Source organism: Trachinotus anak, unplaced genomic scaffold, assembly GCF_046630095.1.
Source record: "Trachinotus anak isolate AG129_WGS33_773 ecotype Australia unplaced genomic scaffold, CSIRO_AGI_Tana_v1 ptg000042l, whole genome shotgun sequence".
Taxonomy (NCBI): Eukaryota; Metazoa; Chordata; class Actinopteri; order Carangiformes; family Carangidae; genus Trachinotus; species Trachinotus anak.
In genome coordinates this window covers 1066095-1092531 of record NW_027273893.1, presented here as the reverse complement: position 1 = coordinate 1092531, position 26437 = coordinate 1066095, and the positions used below count along the sequence as shown (strand labels likewise).

The following is a 26437-nucleotide window of genomic DNA, read 5'->3' as shown; positions in this document are numbered from 1 at the left end:
TACATCTACCACCAATGCCTTCTTCTGTAGTTTGTCGACGAAAACGATGTCTGGTTGGTTGGCCAGCACCAGTTTGTCAGTCTGGATCTGGAAGTCCCACAGGATCTTAGCTCGGTCATTCTGACCTTGGGACTTCCAGTCCATACTTGGTGCAGATGTTCCTACATATACAGTCTACATATACATGCTGATAATAACTATGTTGTAAAGCTATAACACAAAATTATAACACAAATAGGTAATATCATTACTAATTCTAACTTATTTTATATAAAGAGGGAGATACACACACATACATATATATGTTTGTTACACACACATAAACACACATACACACAAACACACACACGCACACACGTATATGTATATATATATATATATATATAGAGGGAGAGAGAGAGAGAGCAAGGGAGAGATATACAAACATATATTTGGATTGTTTATTTGTCCTTGTTAATGTCATTTATTTTGCATTACTTGTTTTGGTTTTTTTTTGTTGGTTTTTTTAGTACGGACATTACAGACACTCCCACAGTCCTGTTTTTGTTGTCATCTGCATGCCTGTCCATTATGTCCTCTGCGTCCTTTATGTCACTTTTGTTTTTGTTATGTTATTTCACCAGTAAGCAGAGACAAAGAGAACTCTGCAGGATGTAAATGCTGCTTATTTGCCTCCTTTCTGATGTCAGGTATCTATATTAAATGATACTTTCTACCTGATTTTTGCCCTGACAACACGTTTAACACAGTTCAAGATGGCAGTTATTTTATCAGCCCCGCTGCCACCACCACACTCTGATGCTTGGGGAGAAATGCACCCTGCAATAACAGGGTCCGAAAACAAGTGTCCACTTCCCACATCTATAGAGTAGTTACAGACTGATAAGCCTGCCAGTGCAGCTGATTCCTCAGGTTTTGCAGGACTCAGATAATCCATATTTGGGCCGACCGACACAGGTGAACATATATAAAAACCTGGAGTCAGACCTCACATGCACACGTCCACACAGAGGATCAGAAGGTGAGTGGAGCTGCAGCAGAACCTGAAGCAGAGGTGTTCACTGTGTTTCTGTCTGTTGTGTGTCCTGTGAGGAGAAGCTGCAGCTGGTTCCTGTCTGTGTCCTGCAGGTCTGCTGAGATGGCTCGCATGTCTGTGTTCAGGTTCTCAGCTCTGGCTCTGCTGCTCCTGTCTGCCTGCTGCTGGGCCGACAGTGAGGTAGGACCATCTCCAGGCCCATTATATCACAGTGTGGATGTTCGTGCATGTTTAAAGCTGCACTCAGTCACTCTCACTGCCTGTGTAACTGGTACTGTCATGGTCACCACCATGTCGTCTTTGTTCACAAAGACTCTGTCCAGAGCTTGAACTGAGCTTTGATTCACCTCAGTTCAGGTGTGATGAACTGATGAATGAGAGCAGGGCGGTGTGTAGCACAGACCAGCCTTCAGAGAAGACACTGCTCCTTCATCTTCATTTACAGCTTCAGTCTTTTGTTGCAGCTGTAAAACTGTTCTACTTTTTACCTGCACAGCACCTGAGCTTCTGCTATGCTGAAAGCTTTCTCTCTGAACCTGTTGATATTTTTGATGTGAACGAGCCACTTTAAGACTCAGTGTTTGGTTCTGTCTGAGGAAGTCAGTTAACTTCATGTTGTGTTTCTGTGAATTTACACGTGTTTCTTCTCTTCCCCACCTGCAGACAGGTATGTATCCACTCCAAGTGTCAGACATATTGTATTGACATGCTCAGTATTGGGACTGGTGTGTTTTTCTACAAAGTGAAATTGTGTTGTTGTTGTTGTTGTCACTGAGCAGAGGAGAACTCAGAGGAGCTTTCTGTCTCTGAACTTCTGGAGAGAGCCAACAGTAATCTGAGTGAGTGTGAGCTGCTGCGGTCACCATGTTCCTCATGCTGACTGCTGACGTTTCAGCTGCTTTTCTTATTCTTCTTTTCGTCATCTTTAGTGGCTCTTCAACAGGTCTTTCAGCTGCTGTGTAATGTCTTGTAGTCCGCTCCCACGATGATCCCATCCTGACTGAAGGAGACATCGCTGTCAACAGCGAGGCCGAGAAAAACGCAGACCCCTGCACCAGCCGAGGCTGCAAGTGGGGCAAGTGGACTGACGGGAAGGTCTACGTTCCTTATTACATCGCCAGTCACTTCTGTGAGTGTCAGGTGGAGGCCCAGATATGCTCTGTCTGTAGACCGCAGGTTTTCACAGGTGGTTATGTAGCAGCTCCTCTGACCAGGGATCAAACTGTTCATACACCGGCATCACACAGACAGGGCCATGTTTGCTGCTTATGGTTAATAGTGGACTTATTATTATATAATATAACATGTTGATATGTGGGGACCAACATGCTCCTCTGTTTTCTTTGCTGTGAGATGGTCAAAAGCTAAATGTTGTGTGGTGTTGTCCTGCCAGCCTCCCGTGAGAAGGCCATCATCACCCGCGGACTGGAGTCCTTCTCCTCCTTCTCCTGCATCCGCTTCAGGCCCAGCAGAAGCAGCGACCGTGACTGGCTGAGCATCGAGTCCCAGAATGGGTAAGAAATGGACAGAAAAGAAGGGTCAGAGCTGAAAGCTGCTCTCAGACAGTGCTCTTCACCTTCGGTCTCATCCTGTCCAGCTGCTACTCTTACGTTGGCCGTCGTGGTGGGAAGCAGGTGGTGTCTCTGGCCCGTCGCGGATGCCTTTACCACGGCACCGTCCAGCACGAGCTGCTCCACGCTCTGGGATTCAACCACGAACAGACCCGCTCTGACAGGGACAACCACATCAAAGTCCTGCTGCAGAACGTTCAGTCTGGTAATGGAGCTTTTTATGATTCTCAGTAATGTCTTAGAGAGGGAACCAGGTCAACTGCAGCCAAGTACATTCAAATAAGATTCAACAAGAGACACTGATCTGATGCTATGTCCACATTTATTCCCCCTAAAAAGCCTCACAGGCCTAATGTGTATTTGATGTACAAGTCTTGCAAAGAACATGATGATACTACAACCCTATAGACAGACAAGAACACTGATATCAGACAGGTCTGCAGACACACACTGTGGTATAGTAGTGTGCTACAGTCCTGTCTGGGAGACAGATCCTTGTTTAGAGCTAAAATCAGAAACGTTAGACAGGTGAGGTGATGAAACTGTTCAAATGCTTCTAAAAGTCTTTAGTCCTTTAAAAAGACCATGTTTCCCAAAACCTTCAGCCCCTCACAACCGTCGAGCTCAACACCTTCACAGAAAATATCATCACACCGAGTGAACTAAATCTCTGGAAGTGTGGTTGCTCCCTTCTGCCTCCTAGAGGACAAACAGAGCCCTGACATCATGGATCCAGATTTTAGTGCAAGTCTGATCCCTCATGAAACAGCAGCTCAGTGTTTGGCTGCAGCTTTGTGAATATAAAACCATCAGGACCAAACTATGGAGCTCTGCAGCTCATTGGGATCCTTCTCCAGCAGCTCAACTCCTCTCTGTCCACAAAAACAAACAAACACTGACTTTGTCTCTGTATCATTTCTTTTAGGAATGGAGCACAACTTCAGGAAGATCGCCACCCTGAACCAGGGCACTCCCTACGATTACAACTCTGTCATGCAGTACCACAAGTGAGAACAACTGGCTGCACGTCAGCCCTGCTGTGTCATCACACATGTGTGTGTTGTGTGTGCAGGATGTGTTCTGGTTCAGTCTGACTGCTCTGTGCCCTGTTGTAGGTACGCCTTCTCTAAGAACAACCAGCCCACCATGCTCCCCATTCCCAACCCCAACGTGTCCTTTGGCAACGCCAAGGAGATGAGCCGCAACGACATCGCCAGACTCAACACGCTCTACCAATGCTGTGAGTGTCCACATCATCCATACACACACACACAGTGCCTGTGTAGAGTTTGTGTTTAACTCTCTGCTGCTCCATCAGTTTTTGCCTGATCGACCTCTGTGCTGTTGACTGTTACAGAGGAAGCCTGTCCAGATGTCCTGACAGACAGAGCACAGGGAATATTGTCTCCTGGATACTTGCTGAACAACAGAAGCTGTAGACCTGAACTCATCAGCACAACAGTGATCATCCAATAAAGTGACTCTGACTGAAACACAGCCGTCTCTCTTCATTCTCTCATCAGTCAACTAAACCGAGCTCATTCATTGGATGTGGATGAATAAAGGAAGTGATAACCTTGTTTAATTTATCGACTAAGATTTCAGCAAGAACTTTGCTGTCTCATGAATTGAAGGTGAGAGGTCAATAGTCACTGACCTTCAGGGATGAGCGAGGTAAGTTCCTCTGAAAGTGGATCAGGGTTAGGGTTAGGGGTAGTTAGTGAAGGCCTCATTGTAAATTTCTAACAAAAATGGTACAAGTTCAGCATAAAGCCTTTCAGAACTCAGCTGTGAAGGTGTGCATGCCAGGTGCCTTGCCTATGGATTAGTGTTTTTCAGCTTCCATGATCTCATCCCTAGTTTTTGGGAGGTCCAGTTCTTCCTCCTGTGCCTCTGAGAGTGTGGGATGCCCCATGGGCGAAAATATATAATTCCTGCATTGACTTTTTGTGTCATTCAGAGCTTGAGTTATCAGATAGGAAGTTCTCATCTCGAACAGCTGTGATTGTGTTCACCTGTTCTCTCTGTCAAATATATTTGACCAGAATCAAATCAAATCAAGTTTTATTTATATAGCACCAAATCACAACAAAAGTTATCTCAAGGCACTTTCCAATTGGAGGAGGTCAAGACCTTGTCTTTAAAGTATAGGAGAGAAAGATACCAAACAATTCCCAACAAGAGCAAGGACACATTTCTCAGCCTTATCTCCTGCTTTGAAGAGTCTCTGCTGGGCCTTAAATAAGCTCAATTCCACCTTTTATGTAAGAACTAAATTAAGTTAATGCTTAAATTCAGGTAGTTTGGATGAATTATCCAGACAGATTTTGTGTGATGTTTATGTCAGCAGAGGTAGGAAGTCTTTTTGCCTGGTCTGGCATTCTTAAAAGAGGCATGTTGAATGAATGCCTCATAGGTTTCCTGTGCCACTCCCAGTAACGTTGCAGATTCAAAGGGAGAAACCAATAGAGGTTGGTTTCTAGTGTCAATGATTCCCTAAAGCTCGAGTCTAGTGAAAGAGTTGGGTTGCACTTTATTTTACGGCGCACTAATAAGACGTAACAAGTCATACTTTGTAGCAATTTAGAAAAAAACTGGAAATAAGATTAGATAGATAGACCCAAAATATACTGTACTTAGACTCCATTATACCAAATTATACACTAATTATAAACTAAACTAAACTCCTACTTGTTACAACCCCCACAAAGGCTCTTTAAAAAACAGAGTTCCAACGAAACCAAAAGAGTGAATTTGTCACAGAAAAAAACACAAACAAGAATGAAAGAAAATGACCATAATCAACACAAACAACAAACAACAGAGGATTGATGGTTCTGGATCTGGTGTCTTCCCTCTAACCTACGCCCACAACAAAACTAAACCTAACAGAAATAAAGGCACAAAAACCAGACTACCAGACCCATCATAAAAACAAGAGGAGGAAGACAACAAAAATTTTATGCAACACAATTGTTGCTGCAGGGGGAAGAAGATGGGAGAGGAAGACTTAAGGTTCCTGCCCACTCTTTATAGGTTTCCTCTCCATCAGACCAAACCAGATCTACTTCATGAAACAACAGTCATTTGCACATCATAACCAGCAGGGGTGGTGTAACACTAATACACTATTAAACACCATTTTACAAGATCACAGTCTGATTAGAAATCAAATACAATGTCGAATCAGATCCCTAACAGCTTTATGGTATTGTAAAGTTGTATTTTTCATTCTTCGGGGTCACCTGTAAAGCGTCCGTACCGTCTGTCAACACTAGATGGCGGCACCGTCATCATCTGATCAAACATGGGCGCAGTCGGCTCCTCACTCGTAATAAGACCGAGAAGAGCTTCCTGTCTATCCTGGCTCTCTAAAAATGGCGGACACGTGTGGACAAGTATTGCTGGGATCAGGGCTTACCGTCCTCTCTCACCCTCTGATGTACATCAAGGTCCTGATCCAGGTAAGGCGGGAAGTGTCCGTGCTAGAAGATACCGGTTCAGGAGCTGCTTTAGTCACTGATAGTCCGCCTTTATAAATCCCATGTAACTCAGCTAGCTAGTGGCCGCTAAGAGGAACGTATCAAACTCCATTGAAAATAAGGCAGTTTAATGTTGACTCGCTTGTCAGTAAAGGAATGTATAGTGTAGAACATGATCCAAGACCTGAACGGAACCACCATCAAAGACTCTTTAATTCAGCATACGTGTTATACACATTGCAGGTAAAGGTCGTTCGTAATATCAACTACATTATCGGCCCGTCTCTTGTCCCTATGACCTTCTGTGTCCAAAATACTCTGTAGTGGGCGGAAGCGAGGTGTGTGAACCATTTATTAAAGTTCATACTTTATTGAGAAACAGAGCTGCTTCTTTAAGTGTCTATACTCAGAACGTACGAGAGCACTTGAACGTTCTGAGACACATTCACAGATAAATAGAGTTTAATGCTGAACGAGCCGAGCGGCTCCGTCTCGCTCTCTGCCATCTCATAACCCAATTCACTGAGGTGACAAAGTGAGCTGTAGTCTTCATTGCTGAACGGTCCACGTAGAGGCTGTGCTGACCCATTTCACAGTAAAAGGTCAGGGACAAGGTAACGTTTCTTCGCGCTAACATTTTGTTTTACAGTCGGCCACTGTTTATTTTCTGTCTTCGTGTATTTTAAATGATAGGTTTGTATCTTTAATTACCGTGTTTACGAACACAATACTTTGGGACTTCCGTCCCTTATTGACCGGTGTCCTTTGGCCCATTTCAAAGAGCTAACACTAGCTAAAGTCAACGTTAACCATTAAGCCAATTGTATTAGCTTGACTGTTAAAGTTACTTTATAGTTTGGGCGCCTCGGTGGCTCACCTGGTAGAGCGCGTAAGGCTCAGACCTAACCGCAGCGGCCCGGGGCTCGAATCCGACCCGCTGCCCTTTGCTGCATGTCATCCTCTCTCTATCCCCGGCTCGCTTACTGTACTTAAAAATAAAGACCTAAAAAAGTAACTTTAAAGGCAAAGTAGGTCGAGGAACTTTAGAAAACCGTCTAATGAATTAAGTGAACAACAGAGGTGGTGACAGTCAATGTGCCTTATCTGTGCTGTCATGATGTGTGTGGTGTGTGTTGTCAGGTAGGGCATGAGCCGCTCCCCCCCACCCTGGGCAGGAACCTGTTTGGCAGACAAGTCTACCAGCTGCCTGGACTGTTTGCTTATGGTGAGTTAGACTCTCCAAGACAAGTGAATGTGCGTTTGTTTTAATGAGCTGCTCAGAAGGCAGACTGTGTGGATATTTAAACCCATCTCACTCTGATGTATCAGCTATGTCTGAAGCTGTGTTGAAATGTTATGAGATGTGAACTAGTCAGAATCTATGCAGACTTTTACAAAAAGTCACTGGGGAATTTATTCAAACCAAACATGAGACCAACTTGTTAAGTTTGCATCATATGTACAAAATACAGTACATATCAGGACTATATAAGTAAGACAATATAACAATAATTTCTTATGTTTTGTAGAGATGTAACAGCTGCTACAAGTAAATATTTGATTTGACTTAAATTATAATAGTAATAATTGTGGATTGTTTGTATCCACGTTTGCTTGTCAGCAGCTACCTCTTTGTCTTTGTTGTATTGCTGTGTTTATTGACACGTTCCTAACGGCCAGTTGAATAATATGAAACCAACCTGCCAGCTGCAGGCTAATGCATCTGCATCCACATCCACATGCATATATAATATGCAGATATAATACTAATAAATCAGAGATCCACTGGTTTAAATGAGTAGCAGTCATTCCAAAGGCATGCAGCCATATTGTAGGTTTTGAAATATTTTTCATAATTTTTCAGGTGGTGCTTCAGCTACCAGAACACACACCTGCATTTACAATTCATGGAAAACGATTCCCTGCAGGTCTCAGGACTGATGTTGTTCTGATTAGACAGGTTCTACCTGGTGAAGAAAACCACATTTGTGACAACAATCTTCTAGTTAGGAGGGATGAACAACACCTGTCAGACAGGGCTGAAATCACAGGCTTCTTACACATGTAGGTCCATCCACTGAATGAATGCCTCATACTGACTCCTGCTCATGTTGTGTGTCGTCTGTCACTGTTTCTGGTGTTCTGGACGGTCGGATGATCTAGCAGCAGACTCGTACACTACAACATTCGTTCTGTAGAAAGTATAATCGTCCTCTGATCAGAGCTCCTCATTGTCATCTTCACTTGCTTGTCCTCCAGCTCTGATCATCCAATGACGGTGATCATCTGAGCTACACACAGAGGAATGGTTTGTTTATGAGCTGGGGTGGTAGTTGTGTAGTAGACCATTCACTACTGTCAAAGGAAGAAAGGAATGTAGGAAAAATGTATTTAAAGGGTACAGAGCCCATTTGTAAATGGTTCCCAGTAATGTAACTTATAAGCTCATAGTATTCACTGGGCTGACTGTAAAATTAGTGGTATGGTCCAGGAAAGTTTTTTTTTTTTTGAGTTTATGAAGAAGTATCATCTGATGTTATGTAAATCAGCTGTTCCAGCATCTGTTTTGTCAGGAGTCAACATCTGGGCTCTATCTGAAGATGCAGCTCACTTTTATACATGCTTATAGCTGCATGAATGTTTGATACAAGAGTAAAAACACAAATGTCTTGAATCTTGAATGCCTTTATTGTCATTGTACTTAGTACAGTGAAATTGGGAGTGCTACTCCTACGTGGTGCATTAAATATTAAATGTAACTAATGTACTGGTCTGCTGTGTGAAGATCTTCAGTGCATCTTTTTTAATCAGATGTTTCTTTTATAAAACCATCACACTGCTGTTAAAGTACAGGTTATAGCTTACGCTTCTGTGTATTTTCTGAACGTTTCAGCAAAACACATCATCAAAGTCGATGGAAAAGCGGGTCTCTTCAAAGGGCTTGGTCCCAGACTCTGTGCTGGCACCATTGGCACCGTGGTGCACAGCAGAGTTGTTCAGGTAGGTCTGTCTGCATTATGTTGCCCAGAAATTGTGTCATCACGCTTCAGGTGAAAGTGTGACGTGATGATGGACTCGTATGGAGGTTCAGTGGAACAGTGTTGTCCAGAGTGATTTGATGAAATTGTTAAACAAGATAAAGAAGACGCCAACACTCACAGTTACAACAGTCTTATTGTTTGATATGAGGTAATCCATGTTCCAGCTGTAGACCATCATCAGCGCACCTCTACGCTTTTTTTTTATATACTTGATGGTTTTGGGCCTTTTATTCACATTCTATATTCTGTATTCTATAATCTGTTCCTCTATGCAGGTCATATGAAATAATGTTTATACATCATGAAAAACATTGTTTTGTGGTGCTATTGTAAGTTGTATTTACTATTGCCTGTTGTGCAGCACTTTGATAACAGTCATTGATAGTTGGCTCTTGAACATTGTGTTGTGTAGCCACACCTCCCTCTGAAGATTTAGTTTTTTTGGTTTTTCATTCACAGGTGTAGCTCATGTTTAAATCTCACCTACACATACAGGACTATGCAAAAGTTTTAGGCCGTTGTGAAAAAATGCTGTAAATTAAGAATGCTTTCACAAAGATAAGTGTTAATAGTTTATTTTTATCAATTAACAAAATGCAAAGTGAATGAACAGAAGAGAAATCTAAAATCAATATCTGGTGTGACCACCCTTTGCCTTCAAAACAGCATAATTTCTTCTAGGTACACTTGCACACAGTTTTTGAAGGAACTCGGCAGGTAGGTTGTTCCAAGCATCTTGGAGAACTAACCACAGAACTTCTCTGGCTCTAGGCTGGTTCAGATCCTTCTGTTTCTTCATGTGATCCCAGACACACTCGATGTTGAGATCAGGGCTCTGTGTGGGCCATACCATCACTTCCAGGATTCCTTGTTATTCTTTACACTGAAGATAGTTCTTAATAACACTGGCTGTGTGCTTGGGGTCATTGTCCTGTTGCAGAATACATTTAGGGACAATCATATGCCTTCCTGACGGTATTGCATGATGGATAAGTATCTGCTTGTATCTCTCAGCATTGAGGACACAATAATCCTGACCAAATCCCCAACTCTATTTGCAGAAATGCAGCCCCAAACTTGCAAGGAACTTCCACCATGCTTCACTGTTGCCTACAGACACTCATTATTGTACCACTCTCCAGCCCTTTGGTGAACAAACTGCCTTCTGCTACAGTCAAATATATCAAATTTGGACTCATCAGTCCAGAGCACCTGCTGCCATTTTTCTGCACCCCAGTTCCACGTTGTTTTCATGTCCAATGTATGGCTTCTTGGCCACAATTCTTCCATGAAGACCACTTCTGGCCAGACTGTTCCGGACAGTAGATGGGTGTTCCTGGGTCCCAACGGTTTCTGCCATTTCTGAGCTGATGGCATTGCTGGACATTTTCAGATTTCGAAGGGAAGTAAGCGTGATGCGTCTTTCATCTGCTGCACTAAGTCTCCTTGGCTGACCACTGCGTCTACGGTCCTCAGCGTTGCCTGTTTCTTTGTACTTCTTCAAAAGAGCTTGAACAGCACATCTTGAAACCCCAGTCTGCTTTGAAATCTTTGCCTTGGAGAGACCTTGCTGATGTAGTATAACCACCTTGTGTCTTGTTGCTGTGCTCAGTCTTGCCATGGTGTATGACCTGTGACATGAAACTGTCTTCCACAACCTCACCTTGGTAGCAGAGTTTGGCTGTTCCTCATCCAGTTTTAAGCCTCCTCCTGTTTCGGTTTCAGGTAATGACTGTGTTTCAACCTACATATGAAAATGATGATCATTAGCACCTGTTTGGTATAATTGGTTAATCATACACCTGACTATAATCCTAAAAAAAAATCCCTGACTTTGTGCAAGTCTACATAGAAGAATTGATGCTGGTTTGAAGGCAAAGGGTGGTCACACCAAATATCAATTCGATTTAGATTTTTCTTACATTTTGTAAATTGATAAAAAAAACAATTAGAATTTATATTTGTGAAAGCATTCTTACTTTACAGCATTTTTTCATACCTGCCTAAAACTTTTGCACAGTACTTTAAATCGTGTGATCGAATACTTACAGCTCATATTACCTCATAATGAAATAGTAACACTATTTAGCAGTTGGTGCTCATCTTGTTAACTCAACTACGACCGTGCACCAGACACAGTGCTCAGGATTTGGAGCTGTGAGCGCTGAGTGAATTGTTCTTGTTGCTGGAAAAGTATAGATTATATATAATAGAGGTCAACTCTTCACAGCGTCACGTTAATATCACTGTGAACCTGAGATAATTAACTTAAACTTGATATAGGCCAGAAGTATTGTAAATGATGAGCATCAGGTTGTGTTGGTGTTATTAATGTGTTTTGCTAGCAGGTGATCAAAGGTCACATCTGATCGTTCAAGGGTCACTTTACTTAAGAACATCTGTGCGTGTGATTCAGTGGTATACACTGAACAACTGATTTGACAGCAGGCTGACCTGTGACATTCATGTCATATCTGACCTGTTTCACTTTATTTCTCCTCATCTCGGACATGTATAACACATCGCTGTCAGCTCTTTGTCCGCAATACAGACAGACAGGGAGGAGAGGAAACTGCTGTTTTCTCTTCCAGTCAGCTGACTGTCCACTCATGACTTGAGGTCACACATCACCTCCTGTAAATACACAGATTCCAACATGATCACACTTGAAGATCCTGTCCTGATAACGATTCAGCTCACAGTCACAAAATACTTGCTCAGTAGAAATGGGAGAATACAGAAGTGTCTGTCCAGGATGCTGCAGAGGTGCACTGTTGTTTTCTTTATTAAATCATTCATGTAGATTTGAGTAAATGTCAATTATTTAAAAAAAAAAAAAAAAAAGTTCAAATGAATGATATCACTAACAGCTATGTTTTAATATAGTCTGATCTGTTTGACGTACAGTGCATCTGGAAAGTATTCACAGCGCTTCACTTTTTCCATGTTTTTTGTCATGTTACAGCCTTATTCCAAAATGTATTAAATTCATTTTTTACCTCAAAATTCTACACACAGTACCCCATAATGACAAAGTGAAAAAGTTTGCTTGAAATTTTTGCAAATATATTAAAAATAAAAAACAAAAAACATCACATGTACATAAGTATTCACATCCTTTGCCATGACACTCAAAATTGAGCTCAGGTGCTTCCTGTTTCCACTGATCATCCTTCAGATGTTTCTACAACTTCTGTGGTAAATTCAGTTGATTGGACATGATTTGAAAAGGCACACAGCTGGTCCCATAGTTGACAGTGCATGTCAGTGAGTTGGAGAAGTTTGGAACCACCAGGACCCTTCCTAGAGCTTGCCACTCGGCCAATCTTAGCGACCTCTAACTTTGAACTATATAACTATAGCAGGATTGTGTTTTAATGAACAACTCACCAGGTGTTTATTCACATGGACAGTTTGTGATGTTTACTGCTGTTTTCTTGCAGAAATGTCAGGAGGAAGGAGCAGCTCAGGTAAGAGTGTGTCAAGTCAATTTATTTATGGAGCACATGGTCACATCTGTCACAGCAGACCTTAATAAATAAAGCGCTGTGGTGTGACAGAGATGCCCTGGCCTACAGACCATATTCTCCAGATGTAGGGGAACATGGTTGTTTGGTACAGACCCCCCCCCCCAAAAAAAAAAAAATCACATAATTTTTATATCATTTCAGTGAAAATAAAATGCAACAATTTACTCCCACTAAAATTCATATTGTTCAGTTTTAGTTAAAATCTGCAGATTTCAACATCTGTCAGATGTTTAGAAGTTTGATCAAACATTTGGAGAAATAAAAAATTCAGTTTATACAGAATAGATGATAATCGGACATGAATGTCGCTTCTCTCATTGTCCGACAGATCTGAAACGTGTCAGTAGATGAAAGAGAAATGATCCTGAGGTCTGTCTCTGTGCTCTAGGTACTGGGTGGCCAGCAGAAGGCTGCGGAGGGCTCCCTACAGCACGTTGTTAACGAGGTAACGCACCTGCACAGGTGTGACGACACACCACAAGAAAGCAACACACCACAATAACTATTACGACAAACATGTATGTGACAGCATCTGTGTTGTGGCTGTAACACACTGCGGCTGACACAATCCTGGTTTGTCATGACACAATTATATTTACTCAGCGTTCAGAAAGTATTCAGACCCCTTCAGTTTCTCCACTTAAAGACAGTGTGAAGCGAGAGTGAAAACAGGGTCAAAGACTTAATACTTTATGAACATTCTGTTTATATAATGTGTCTACATACTTGAATGTTTAGTTGTTAATACAGTCGCGACTTAGATGTCAACAAAGACCGTGAATATGGTTAAAAAAAAAAAAAAAATAAGAAAAGAAACTGCAGGCCAGATAGGGCTGCAACGATTAGCCGATAAAATCGAAAGAATGCAGACAGAGCTGGCGTATCACGGCAGCATGGCAGTGGCCTAACGTTGCTCTGGATGGGTAAGTTTTACCGAGGAGCTATTTATAGTTTTTGTTTACCTTTCAGAAAAGAAGGTCTCAAGGATGACTTTAACTATTTGAATGCTATGTCATGTCAGCTAACGTGTTAGGCCGTGTTCAAACTTGGTGTCTTTCTTTTGACAAGTGAAGCCAAGAAGAGCGCTTTTTCAGTTAGAAAGAAGCTGACAGTGTTTTTACACCAAAAAAAAAAACAGCCGAGTATCTTTTACTGCTTTGACAACGTGAGCTAATTTAGAGGAAAAGTAGGCTAACATGCTAAGTTTTTTTTAAGGATGAAATTAAACACACTTGAACTAAAACTTTGAGACATGTCTAGTTTTACTACACTAATAAACATGGTGTTACAGTTAAACTTTCATATCATATAACTTACTGTGCTGTAAATCGATCCTACTTAGTTTTCACCACCGCTACAACAACAGTTAACTGTTTTGGGTCTGAGTGAAGAGATGCCATGATAGGAACCGCGCCCACAGGAAGCACAGATGGTGGGCGTGACTGAAATAATCACTGACTAATCAACTAATTGAAAAAATAATCGACAGAATAGTCAACTACCAAATTAATCGTTATATTTCAAAGAATCGACTTTGACAATGTCTGATGAGGAAAGAAACTCATTCAGACTTGAAGAATGCAACCAACTTGTGGGGTCCTTTAACCTCAGAGTCCAAACGGCTCAAAGGTTTCCATGTGAATTAAATTTGTGAATAAACTTAAATTTAGCTTCTTTTATTTTATTGTCAATGGAAAAAAGTGTTGCTGCACTTGTAAACACAGTATTTACAGTCAGTCATCACTTTCCACTTCTTCTGTGAATTAAATGTGTCATTTCTTTTTCTTATAATGAGAGAAGAAACAAAACAAAAAGCTGCTGTTGTGACTGTAAATTCAGTTAAGTTAAATTCAGATTTCATTCTGAGGATTTGTGTAGTGTGATATCTGTGAGATCTACACCTGTAGATTGTTACAGTGATGATAGTTTTGTCTTTTCCTGCCTCCACAGACGACCAAAGAGATGATAGCTCGTTCCTGCGCCACCATCGTCACGCATCCCTTCCACGGTACGACATGGCTTTAACCGACTGTGATTCCTGCAGAGGTGGTTTCAGTTGTGACACTGTGTGACTCTGTGTGTTTTGTGTTACAGTGATTACTTTGCGGTGTATGGTCCAGTTCATCGGGAGAGAAACGAAATACAGGTAGTATTATTAATTATTTAATTATTATTAAAGTTTTATTGTTGTCCACATGAGGAGCCGCGGAGACAGTTAATAAAAATCTTCTCCTCTGCTCTCAGTGGGGTGTTTGACTCCATCGCCACAGTCTACAGAGAAGAGGGCATTCTGGGATTCTTTGCGTAAGTTTGACTCCTCGTCTCTCATCACCAGCGGTTTGATATTTTGTCCTGATGGTCAAAACATTTTGTGGGTGTGACCTTTTTAATGTTGGTTTTTTTTTTTTTTTAGCAAGAGATTGTTGAAGAAATGATGGAAATCTCTGTTTGACAACAGACGATATTCAATTCAATTCAATTTTATTTGTATAGCGCCAAATCATAATATACATTATCTCAAGGCACTTTACAGGGTAAGGTCAAGACCTTACTTTGTTAAAGAGAAAAACCCAACAGTTCCCACAAAGAGCAAGCGCTTGGCGACAGGGGGGAGGAAAAACTCCCTTTTAACAGGAAGAAACCTCCAACAGAACCGGGCTCAGGGTGGGGGGGTCTGCCTCGACCGGTTGGGTTTAGGAGAAGATAGAAAGAGGGGAGGGGGGAGAGAAGAGAGAGAGAGAGAGACCAGGAACAGCTGTGTAGGTAATGGTGTTATCAATAATAATGACAGGTAACAGTGGTTAATAGTAAAGATGAGTAGTGGTGGATCTGGATCCTGCTGCTCCCGGGGCAGAGATACCTGCAGAATGAGGACAGAGAGAGGGAGAGAGAGGAGAAGCACAAACTACGGGAGAGAAAAAAAAACAAAGTTAATGGCATGAAGTCATCGAGAGAGAGAGGGGGAGAGAGACAGAAATAGAGAGAGAGCGCCCAGTGAATCATAGGAATCCCCCAGCAGTCTAGCTCTATAGCAGCATAACTAAGGGATGGGTCAGGACATACCCGAGCCAGCCCTAACTATAAGCTTTACTAAACAGGACAGTTTTAAGCCTGATCTTAAAGGTAGAGAGGGTGTCTGCCTCCCGAACCCACACTGGGAGCTGGTTCCACAGGAGAGGAGCCTGATAGCTGAAGGCTCTGCCCCCCCCATTCTACTCTTACAAACTTTGGGAACCACAAGTTGACCTGCATTTAGAGAGCGAAGTGTCCTATTGGGAAAATAGGAAAGTATAAGCTCTCCAAGGTACGATGGTGCCCGACCATTAATGGCTTTGTAGGTGAGGAGGAGGATTTTAAATTCTATCCTGGATTTTACAGGGAGCCAATGCAGAGAGGCTAACACAGGAGAGATGTGATCTTGTTTCCTAGTTCCTGTCAGTACTCGTGCTGCCACATTTTGGATCAATTGGAGGCTTTTTACTGAATTTTTGGGACATCCTGACAATAAAGAGTTACAGTAGTCCAGTCTTGAGGTAACAAATGCATAAACTAGTTTTTCAGCTTCCTTTAGACACAGAATGGGTCTGATTTTTGCAATATTGCGCAGGTGGAAGAAGGCTGTCCTAGAGACTTGCTTTATATGTGAAGTAAAGGACAAGTCCTGGTCAAAAATGACACCAAGGTTTCTGACTGTAGCACTGGAGGCCAAGGTGATGTCATCCAGGGTCAGTATATTATCACATAGTGATATAACCTGTTCCATTTGTCAGTCTGTTTTGACTGCCTGAAAGCATCAAAATAAAGCTGCAAAAAAAAGTCTAGAAATCACACAGCAGGGGTTGGCAAGTAAGTCTGGCCATGGGCCATTCTTTTCCTAACCCATTACATGGTGGGCCAGAACATAAACAAAGGAAACTGACTGATAGAAATGCAGCTTAAATTTACTTTATTGTGTGGCCAGTCACATATATACATTTGACTGATTTGACTATTTTTTCATATCACATGATATGTCTTCTATTTCAGAGGTTTATCAAGCAAGGGACAGAACCTTTGGAACTTCCTGTCAGAACTCATAATAAAATTTAAAAGCTTGTTTTAATCATAGAATTGTGGAAAAAATTTATATTCTTGAGCTTTTATTTTGTAGACAAAATCACTAAAGAGGAAGTGATTCTGTGGGTAACTGTTACTGCTATGATGGAGATCTACTGTAGTACCAGGCGCTGTGAGCTACTCCTGATGTGACAAGGTTGTGTCTGTCATTCACTCTCAACGTGGTTAAAAGTATAATAAGCATCTTCACGTGGGAGGAAATTCTCTATTTCAACATTAGCTACATCTTAATGTGAGACACTTAGTTTGATATTACACGATAAAAAAAATCAGATTATCAAAATAATCTGGATATAATGAGATACTATCATATTAAATGTTAAGTGAGAGCAAAGATTTTGTCCTCATTCTTGAATGTAAACAGACTGCGATAGTCATAAAAGGTGGGGACTTGTTTCAGCTTCACTGGTTCTAGGCTATTGCTGTTCAGTGCATAAACCAGAAGCAAGCTGTGGCAAGCACATGAGGGACTTGCCACATGTGCCCTCATGTGCTTGCCACAGCCCACCTGTAGTGCTTACTCCTGGTTGAATACCGGCTAATAAGTGCCTACAGATTGATTCTAGAACGGATCAAACTGTAAACCATTTCTGTTTAAGTTATTTCCATCTCAGTTGTTTTTTGGGTTGCTTTAATGGCGGGGATTTTTTGTTTTTTTAAAAGACACCTAAATACCATAAGGTATTTTCTTTGTCCACCTCACAATTTCGGAATTCAATCGCAGGCTGCCAGTTAACAATCACTGTCATAGAGGAAAAAGAGGCTTCTTCCTTCTGCAGAACTTCAGAATCCTCCTGTTTTTATCACAGTGATCCAATGATGTTACTCACTGACTCCATGGTAACATACATTATACTTCCTGTTTACATCGCCAAAGCCCCCCACATAATGGGATCTGTAGTTCTAAACCTAAGATCAAATTAAAGACAAAAAAAAAAAAAAAAAAAAAAAAAAAAAAAAAAAGCAGTAGGAGTCACTGTCAGGTGGTCATTGTTTTAACAGTATGAAGCTCAGAGTCTCGTTAGCTCGGACACAGTCCTCTCAAGGTGGTCCCATCACAGCACAGTTGAGATACAAGGCCTGACAATGGGAACCTGGATTATAACCTTGATTTGTGGTGTTCGTTTATTTTTATGTAAATCCAGTTCTACCATGCTGTTTACATCAGAAATAATCTTTCTTTTTTTTGTCCTCAGCGGTTTGATTCCTCGTTTGCTCGGTGACGTTCTGTCCCTGTGGATTTGTAACCTGCTGGCTCACCTCATCAACACGTACGCCATTGATGACTCGGTATGCTCCTTCTTATATGTCACTCAGTCCATAGAAGGGCATAGAAAAAATTCACCGCCTAAATATACAGTTTTTGACTGAAGCATTTCACCTGTGGCCCTCTGCAAAGTTTAAATCCTGCAGCTTTTACAGTCTTTACATTATTATGGATTTTATTCACTCCTCATTAAAACATGAATAACCTGTTAATTATAGGATATTAACGAGCTGTTTAGAGCTGTTAACTTCAAATCGTGCATGATGTTTTGAAAGTGGAACCATGTTTCTCCTCACCACGATCTGGGAGAAGCAGAGATTTGTTTGAATAAACTTTATTGTTTGTCACTATAATGCTCCCTAGTGGTGAAACTGTAACAGTCCCCCTCATGTTCTCAGCCTGTACACCTGAGCTAAATGTTTTCACAACTGGAGGAAGCAGGTCAGCCGATCGCAGAAAAAAGATGAATGACATCTGAAATCAAACACATGGACAGTGTTTCACTCGCAGTTCTGACCTCAAACCAGATTGGTTCAAAAGTGGTTCAAAAGCGGTTCAAAAGGAGGTTGTCTTCTCTCAGCTCTCACTCGGCAATCCAGTCCTGGTTTTACCATCCAGCCTGACGTGGATGTTGTCTTTTAACCTGCCCATGCTGCGTGTTTAGTCCAGACTAGGTGTCAACCCACTGACGTCACCCACTAGTTGTGAGCTGCTGTTCTGAAGCCACAGTTTGTAATTTGTCCATCGCTATCTTGGTTTTTTGAAACCAGAAGAAATCATATTTGGAGGAGAAGGTGAAGCTGAGGAGGAGTGAGGGGTGGATCTGACCTGCTCTTTCCTCTATCATGATTGTGTTAGTCTGTCAATCATATGGTAGCCCCGCCCTAATGTATCCCCTGCTTTATGGTCTATTTTCCTCTAAATGGACCATAATTGAAAAACTGAACATCATGTTGTATTGAAGAAGACTTGAAACTAGAGACTGAGACCATAAACTCCTCAGGAAAACGTTTACTGAGAAATCAAGTGAGAGGTGAGACATTTTCACATAGACTTCACTACAATCAGACTTCTTTTTACAACCAGTGGAGTTGCCCCTGATGGTCAGTAGATACAAGGCAGCTTTAAGACCTAGAGTCCACACCAAGGTTTATAGACCGACTGTGGTCCAGGCTCAGATCCAGAACTAACTCTGACTCTGTTCCTCCGTACAGATGAGTCACACTGGAGAAATCAAGAACTGCTCTCAGGCTGTGACCGGGGTGAGTCTGACACACACCATCACCTCTGTCCCTCTGTCTTGCGGCCTGTTGTCTCATCATCTTCCTCCTCTGCTTTGTCTTTCAGTTCTTTGCCAGTATGCTCACATACCCTTTTGTTTTGGTGTCAAACCTCATGGCTGTCAATAACTGCGGGTGAGTTGACAGTTTCTTACTGTTGTGAATCCTCACTATGTGTTGGATCAGACACGCTCATCTGTCCACTGTCCTGCAGGCTGGCTGGAGGCCTGCCGCCCTATGCATCAGTATACCCCACCTGGGTTGACTGCTGGAGGCATCTAAGCAGAGAGGTGAGTGCATCACACTGTGAGACAGACACTGAGATGATGCAGAGTCATCGAAAAAAGCTTTTAAGTCCTGATAAGTTATGAAGACGAGATTTTATCAGAACATCTGAGAAGAGAACAGCTGATCCCTCGATGCACTGGTCTCATCAGCACAAATCAACTCTCAGGCTGCGTCCACACCGACATGTTTTCATTTTAACTCTACAACTGTCTTTGCTGTTCCTCCTTCAGAGGATTTACTGTGAATAACCAACTGCAGAGGAGACAATCTGCTTCCTGTTTACATTGGCTCACACATACCCAATGTATGTCAGTGGTCATGTTATCTGTGCTTTCAGGTGTGATAGTTGGATAGATGGAGAACATTGAAAATGTATCAGTGTGGACACAGCATCTGCTCCTCACAGATTCATCAAGTTAATCTGAACTGATGCACAGACCTCAAACATGTCCAAGATAAAAATGGTTGAAACCTTCAGTTTTTCTTGTTCAGTGTTAAAGGTCCGTATCTCTCTCTTGTCCTGTGGTTTATCTGAAGTGTTGATATCCATCAGAGGTTTTAAGAACCAAAGACCATCTCAGTGTAGTTTTACATCTCCTCTCTCAGGAGCTCTAGTAACAACAGGTCAATCAGCCAATCAGAAGAGAGGCTCTGATTGGCTGACTGTTTTCTGAGTGATCAAATAAAAATAGAGCAGATTTCAGGTAAATGCTCAGAGAAACCAAATCCTGCAAGGTTGGATGGTGGGTCCCAGTGGGTGGAGCTTAGGGGGGGGTGACGGCTTCATTGTGACATCACAAAGTTCCAGCAGTCGTGATGGCTGGTTTTAAGACTCAGTTTCTGAATACAGGCTGTTTGCATTTCTCTGTGGACTGAGGCTTTGATACTTTCACAGTATTAATATAGAACCTAGACCTGCTTTATAATCACAAACACATGGACATCTACCTTTAGACTGGATGGAGCTTTAAAAACCTTTGAACTGTATGGTCCTTTAAGTCCCACCTTTCTTCAGGTCACATTATCCTTATTATTTCATTATGTCCACTGACCTCATTTCCTCTCTTCGTTCCAGGGCAACATGAGCAGAGGCAACAGTTTATTTTTCCGGAAGCTTCCGGCAGGAAAGATGTACGCAATTGACCAGAAGAGATTTTTTTAAAGCGTCAAGAGGACTAAGCTGAACATAGTTGTGATAATAAAACATAAAAAAAAAATCAGCATTGCTTGATCTTGGGGGGGATTGGGGGGGATGTTGGACAGGTGGCACTTAATTTTTTTTTGTATGCACTTGTTCATTTGGAGGGTTTTTCCTTAACAACCTGCATCATGTGAAAAAAAACACCTTTAATTTCCAGTGAATTGGTTTTATTAACAGTTTAGTGCTCACACTGAGAACATGAGCATTTCTTTTTAAACCTACATGTAAAAATACTGATGGATGGCTCTCGCTGTCAAACAGCCTGTCTACATCATGTTGACAGACTCGTGTGTGCTGCCCTGCCCCAGGTGTTTTTTTTTTTTTATTTTATTATTATTATTATACATGATCAGTAATGACTCCACCTCATCCATGTGAGGGGATTTGTTTGTTGAAAACAGCACTTCAGTCTGCATGTGGTGATGTCTACTAATTCACGTTTATGATCAAGTGGGACCTTTTGTCATGTGATCTTGTCTTGTTAATTATTGTTAATGCTCACTGCTGTGCGGACCTGTTAACGCTACTGAAGAGGAGCTGATGGTGGTGGGTGGCCAGAGGAGGAGTATCTGAGCTGACTATGACCTTTCTGAACAGTCAAAGTGCTTGTATCAACTCATTCTGACTGACCCAAATAAAAACCGCTTTTTTTTTTTTTTTAACCTGTTTTTTTTTTCTGGTGAAGGTGTTTGATGTAGAACCTAAGTTATTTAGAAACTAAAGAGGAACCAGGGTTATGCACACAAACAAGGTCTGATGTCCAGAACCCAGATACAGATGTTCTGCGTGTGTGTGTGTGGTTAAGCCTGATGTCTTATTCTGTTGTGCCAGAGCTCCACTGTTAAACACAATGAGTGAATGTTTGACAGATTCCTCACACACTGTTGGATCTGTTGACAATAAGGAAAACATCAGCCTTTAATTCACATGGTACAAAAACTGAACAACATCTGTACAATCACAGCACCAGATAGGTTTTAATGCATGAACATGAAAAATAGTATGGAGTTTGTCAATACGCTAATGTGACAGTGACGGCGTTAACCTTCAGTTCAGACGCAGTGTCGAGAAACAGCATGAAGTGCTTTGTGTGCGATCAGTCTTAAAACTAATTCATTTCGAGACAATTACAACAGCGCAGAAGAAGAAAGTGAGAGAGAAGTGTGGAGGGAACAGTGATATGTAATGATCAGTTCTGTGTCTCTGCTTACACCAGGTGTTAACATCTGTCTCAGGTGACCTGATCACACGTGGCCAGCTCTTAGTTCAAGTGTGAACACAGCCAGGACACACTCAGACCACATTCTGAGGTGGTCTGGGCCACGTGTGACCGCCTCCTCTACTGATGTCCTCAGACACAGTCTGATTAGCCCCAACAGGTGCTAACAGGGTTGCCTGAGACAGATGTTAATGCAGGTGTGAACAGGATCAGAGTCATGTTAAACGTGGCTCAGGGCTGCAGGCTCTACACTCACAGTAATGATGTGATAATAAACCATCAGTGCTTAGCCTGACAGGTGAGCTTCCTCTCGCCCCCTCTCTATGCATTCTGGGCAGAGCTTCCTGCATCCTCCGCAGGTTTGTTCCCACTGTGATGACTGTTGATGTGTTGGGTCATTTCCTTGCGGTTGGTTGCTGTTTGGCCACACTGCACACACGTGTAGCGCCCTTTAGTGTGCTCCCAAAGGATGCGTCTGTTGCAGGTCAGACCTAAAGCAAGACAGGACAAATTACTTTATTATCATTATTATTAATACAGATATTGCAAGAATTTATGTAAGTATACATAGATGATGTATCTTGAATCAGCTCTGGTGTATGTTGCATCTCCGTGACCTTGTTCTTGCTCAGCAGTTGTAGTGACTCAGTCATCAGCTCTGAGGGCAGGTAACCACATCTGGCAGTTACAGCTGTGTGCCACAGAATGAGGAGAGGCTCACCTTGATTCTTCTTCCAGACGGCTGAGGACCCAGGAGGAGAGTGAGGGGCTGGTACTGGAGCAGGTGGGACCGACTCAGGAGACCTGGTTTGTGTCTGGTTCTGACCCTGGTCATCAGAGGGGTCCGGAGCTGCCAGGTTTAAAGACGGAGGCAGATTAGGGGCCCCGTTTCTGAGCAGAGGCTGGGGAGCTCCTGTGAGAGGAGCAGGGGACGTCTCTGGGTGAGACAGGAAGGGGGGGCCGAGGAGAGGGGGGACAGCAGAATCTGACTGAGGAACAGCAGCTGAGACAGAACCATCTTGGTTCGGGATTTGAGAGGGCAGCTCCTGGGGTTTAGACACAAAGTCTAGCTGCAGGGGGGTCTGGTCCATGGGCGTGGAGGTGGTGTTTTGGTTGGTCACAGCAGCAGGCTGAGGGGGCATCGGTTCAGTCGTCTTTGATTTGCCCCGTGGCACCTTGGAGCAGGTGTGCAGGTGAGTCAGGAGGCCGCGGTAGGACCGTAACTTTGTGCGACAGCTCTCACACCTGCAGGAAGAGGCGCACAGCGTGACTCTACAGACATTTCACCAGCGTAAACACAGGATCTCAGCTGTGAGCGAAACAAAGACCAACTCACATGAAGTAGATGTTGGGTTTGTGATGGTGCCTCATGTGTTCCATCAGTTTCTGCATGTTGGGGAAGGAGCCGCTGCAGCCAACAGTGGAGCACAGCAGGATCTTACCTGAGGGGAGGACAGACAGTGTTCACCTGGTGTGATGACCCATCCCACTCATCTCCAGCCCAAAAATCACATGAAGTTAGGCATAATCACGTGATTAAAAATGAAAACCTTTTCAAACATGTTTTTTTTTTTTACTCAATTATGACACAATAAATGAATACATGAAAATTAACCCATAATCATGTGTGATGTATTTCACTTAATTAGTTTGGTTTACTCACACTTAGTCATTGTGAAGCTTCCACACTCCTGCTTCAAAATTTAAAATTCAAACTAAAATGAAATGACGTTTTCCCTTCGTTAACTCTTTGTGTCCTGTTCCCTGTGTGTGTGTGTGTGTGTGTGTGTGTGTGTGTGTGTGTGTGTGTGTGTGTGTGTGTGTGTGTGTGTGTGTGTGTGTGTGTGTGTGTGTGTGTGTGTCCGCTGTGGCTCACCGGGGACAGACTGGGCCGGGATCTCGTGCTCCCTTACGTGGCTCTCCAGGGCGCTCGTGTCTGTGTACACGCGCTTGCAGCCGTGGAACGGACACGCTGTCCTCTTGTTTCCTGAAACACGTAAACACCACTTTATAAACTGTTGCACATGTACGTGTTCATGTTACAGCAGCGGTGTTAAAAATGGCAGCTACTTCGCAACTTGGTTAGTTAGCATTCTAGCTAGCTAGCTGGCTGACGGAGCTGAGCCGCAGTGCTGAGCGGTCTTATATGGACGGAGTTTCCGTCCACCTGATACCTGAGCTAAAGCACAAACCTCCGCTTCCATTCTCTGTCTGCAGCACCGTGCTGCCTGAAGCCATCGCTGTGATTAGTCGTTGTTGTGTTGTTTGGCGGCGACGGAGGGAGATCAGAGACGGACTACAAAGTCAAGAATGCAATGCGACTAACACTTCGCACCTTTTTATATCCGGTCTATGCTTCGCACGTACGCGCTTCTTCTTCTTCGAATACGTGTCCGGTGGCTTTAGGCCACGAAGCGTCATGCTGCCCTCTACCGCTGTTAAACAAAGGAGTCACTTCGGATTATATTCTAAATCAGTGGTTCTCAACATTTTCCATCACATGGTCCACTTTAAAATCTCAAAAATGCTGTTGGCCCACATCTGACCCTGTAACAATACTGAGGCCAACTAATTCTCTGCGCACATTTTTATTTTAATAATGATCGAACATTCAGGACTGGACTGAAAGCAGAGGAAGCATAATTTTCTTTTTTGTTTGACAGGGAGAGATCAGTTGTTGATTCATCGTCAGTCGCTTGACTCTTTCCTTTCAGTTCTTCCTGTTGCTCAGCAGCTATCTATCCTGATACTCCAGTTTTTGCCATGTCATCCTTTGTAATCTCTTAGCACACAGTCAGGGTTTGCAAACATTGTGGTCGTGCAGCAAAGTGGTTCAGGTTTTAGTTATATATATATATATATATATATATATATATATATATATATATATATATATATATATATTTATTTATTTATTTATTTATTAATCGTTTTTTTTTTATTACCATTATTTGCATTCCAAAAGTCTTTACACTATCAAGATATGATTATTGCGACCATGACTCAGTTACTGTTGTGTACATCGGTTAGATCTCCAGCAGGGGTCGCCATAAATCCTGGCTGTTGTCGTTTCCCCTCAACCTGGCACTGAGCCCTCTCCATTGGAAAACGCCTAAAAATTTCCTCATCCCAGTTGGAGGTTTTTCAAGAAACCAGTTGATTAATATGCATTTTCTGGCCAGAAAAATAAGTTTTTCCAAAACCTAACCCAGTTGGACCAGTCCCAGCCTGGTCAGGTGCGAGAAAGAACAGAAGCCTCTTGGATGAGAGGTGAAACGTCTTCCTAGACAAATAACCAAGTCCAGTTGCTTTCGATTTAAAACTCGCTTGAGATACTATGACCTGGACAAATGAGAATATTCACAGGCTTCCAAAACCTAGATCTTCATACATGACCAAAACTATACTTGGAAATTCCCAAAACAATGTAAATATGTCCAAACACTCAGTTTACATTTGGGACATAATGCTGACCTGATCTACAGTACAGGCCAAAAGTTTGGACACACCTTCTCATTCAATGCGTTTCCTTTATTTTCATGACTATTTGCATTGTAGATTCTCACTGAAGGCATCAAAACTATGAATGAACACGTGGAATTATGTACTTAACAAAAAAGTGTGAAATAACTGAAAACATGTCTTATATTCTAGTTTCTTCAAAGTAGCCACCCTTTGCTGTGATTATTGCTTTGCACACTCTTGGCATTCTCTTGATGAGCTTCAAGAGGTAGTCACCTGAAATGTTTTTCCAACAGTCTTGAAGGAGTTCCCAGAGATGCTTAGCACTTGTTGGCCCTTTTGCCTTCACTCTGCGGTCCAGCTCACCCCAAACCATCTCGATTGGGTTCAGGTCCGGTGACTGTGGAGGCCCGGTCATCTGGCGCAGCACTCCATCACTCTCCTTTTTGGTCAAATAGCCCTGACACAGCCTGGAGGTGTGTTTGGGGTCATTGTCCTGTTGAAAAAGAAATGATGGTCCAACTAAACGCAAACCGGATGGGATGGCATGTCGCTGCAGGATGCTGTGGTAGTCACCAGCAAAGCACCCCCACACCATCACACCTCCTCCTCCATGCTTCACGGTGGGAACCAGGCAGGTAGAATCCATCCGTTCACCTTTTCTGCGTCGCACAAAGACACGGTGGTTGGAACCAAAGATCTCAAATTTGGACTCATCAGATCAAAGCACAGATTTCCACTGGTCTAATGTCCATTCCTTGTGTTTCTTGGCCCAAACAAATCTCTTTTGCTTGCTGCCTCTCCTTAGCAGTGGTTTCCTTGCAGCTATTTGACCATGAAGGCCTGATTCACACAGTCTCCTCTTAACAGTTGTTCTAGAGATGTGTCTGCTGCTAGAACTCTGTGTGGCATTCATCTGGTCTCTAATCTAAGCCGCTGTTAAC

At 42.5% G+C, this 26437-nt stretch overlaps 3 protein-coding genes across 3 annotated transcripts; 2 read left to right on the top strand and 1 right to left on the bottom strand.

Moving 5' to 3' along the window:
- The first annotated feature begins 1132 nt into the window (after nt 1–1132).
- On the top strand, nt 1133–4192 carry LOC139615132 (hatching enzyme 1.2-like). Its single transcript, XM_071472973.1, has 9 exons — nt 1133–1211; nt 1416–1424; nt 1816–1875; nt 2010–2165; nt 2430–2550; nt 2634–2812; nt 3533–3614; nt 3723–3847; nt 3965–4192. Coding segments are annotated over exons 1-9 (807 nt in total). The 5' UTR covers nt 1133–1138; the 3' UTR covers nt 3967–4192.
- Nucleotides 4193–5916: 1724 nt separating this feature from the next.
- Nucleotides 5917–21469, top strand: mtch2 (mitochondrial carrier homolog 2). Its single transcript, XM_071472932.1, has 13 exons — nt 5917–6071; nt 7230–7314; nt 8983–9089; nt 12574–12600; nt 13049–13105; nt 14611–14668; nt 14755–14806; nt 14905–14964; nt 17973–18066; nt 19258–19305; nt 19391–19458; nt 19538–19613; nt 20687–21469. Exons 1-13 carry the CDS (start codon nt 5985–5987, stop codon nt 20771–20773), a joined length of 906 nt encoding a protein of 301 aa, XP_071329033.1. The 5' UTR covers nt 5917–5984; the 3' UTR covers nt 20774–21469.
- A 232-nt stretch (nt 21470–21701) lies between these two features.
- On the bottom strand, nt 21702–24414 carry znf414 (zinc finger protein 414). The gene is made up of 5 exons (XM_071472931.1): nt 24224–24414; nt 23908–24018; nt 23368–23473; nt 22753–23276; nt 21702–22522 (listed from the first exon to the last, which is right to left on the bottom strand). Exons 1-5 carry the CDS (start codon nt 24267–24269, stop codon nt 22353–22355), a joined length of 957 nt encoding a protein of 318 aa, XP_071329032.1. The 5' UTR covers nt 24270–24414; the 3' UTR covers nt 21702–22352.
- Between the last annotated feature and the right edge of the window lie 2023 nt (nt 24415–26437).

Coding starts and splice junctions, on each gene's coding strand:
- mtch2 (XM_071472932.1), top strand. CDS start 5,985: ATGGCGGACACGTGTGGACAAGTATTGCTGGGATCAGGGCTTACCGTC. Junction 14,669..14,754: donor CGTCACGCATCCCTTCCACG/GTACGACATGGC, acceptor TTTGTGTTACAG/TGATTACTTTGCGGTGTATG. Junction 19,306..19,390: donor GCTCTCAGGCTGTGACCGGG/GTGAGTCTGACA, acceptor TTTGTCTTTCAG/TTCTTTGCCAGTATGCTCAC.
- LOC139615132 (XM_071472973.1), top strand. CDS start 1,139: ATGGCTCGCATGTCTGTGTTCAGGTTCTCAGCTCTGGCTCTGCTGCTC. Junction 1,876..2,009: donor GAGAGCCAACAGTAATCTGA/GTGAGTGTGAGC, acceptor AATGTCTTGTAG/TCCGCTCCCACGATGATCCC. Junction 2,813..3,532: donor GCTGCAGAACGTTCAGTCTG/GTAATGGAGCTT, acceptor CATTTCTTTTAG/GAATGGAGCACAACTTCAGG.
- znf414 (XM_071472931.1), bottom strand. CDS start 24,269: ATGGCTTCAGGCAGCACGGTGCTGCAGACAGAGAATGGAAGCGGAG. Junction 23,474..23,907: donor CCCGGCCCAGTCTGTCCCCG/GTGAGCCACAGC, acceptor TCCTCCCCTCAG/GTAAGATCCTGCTGTGCTCC. Junction 23,277..23,367: donor AAACCCAACATCTACTTCAT/GTGAGTTGGTCT, acceptor CTCTTCCTGCAG/GTGTGAGAGCTGTCGCACAA.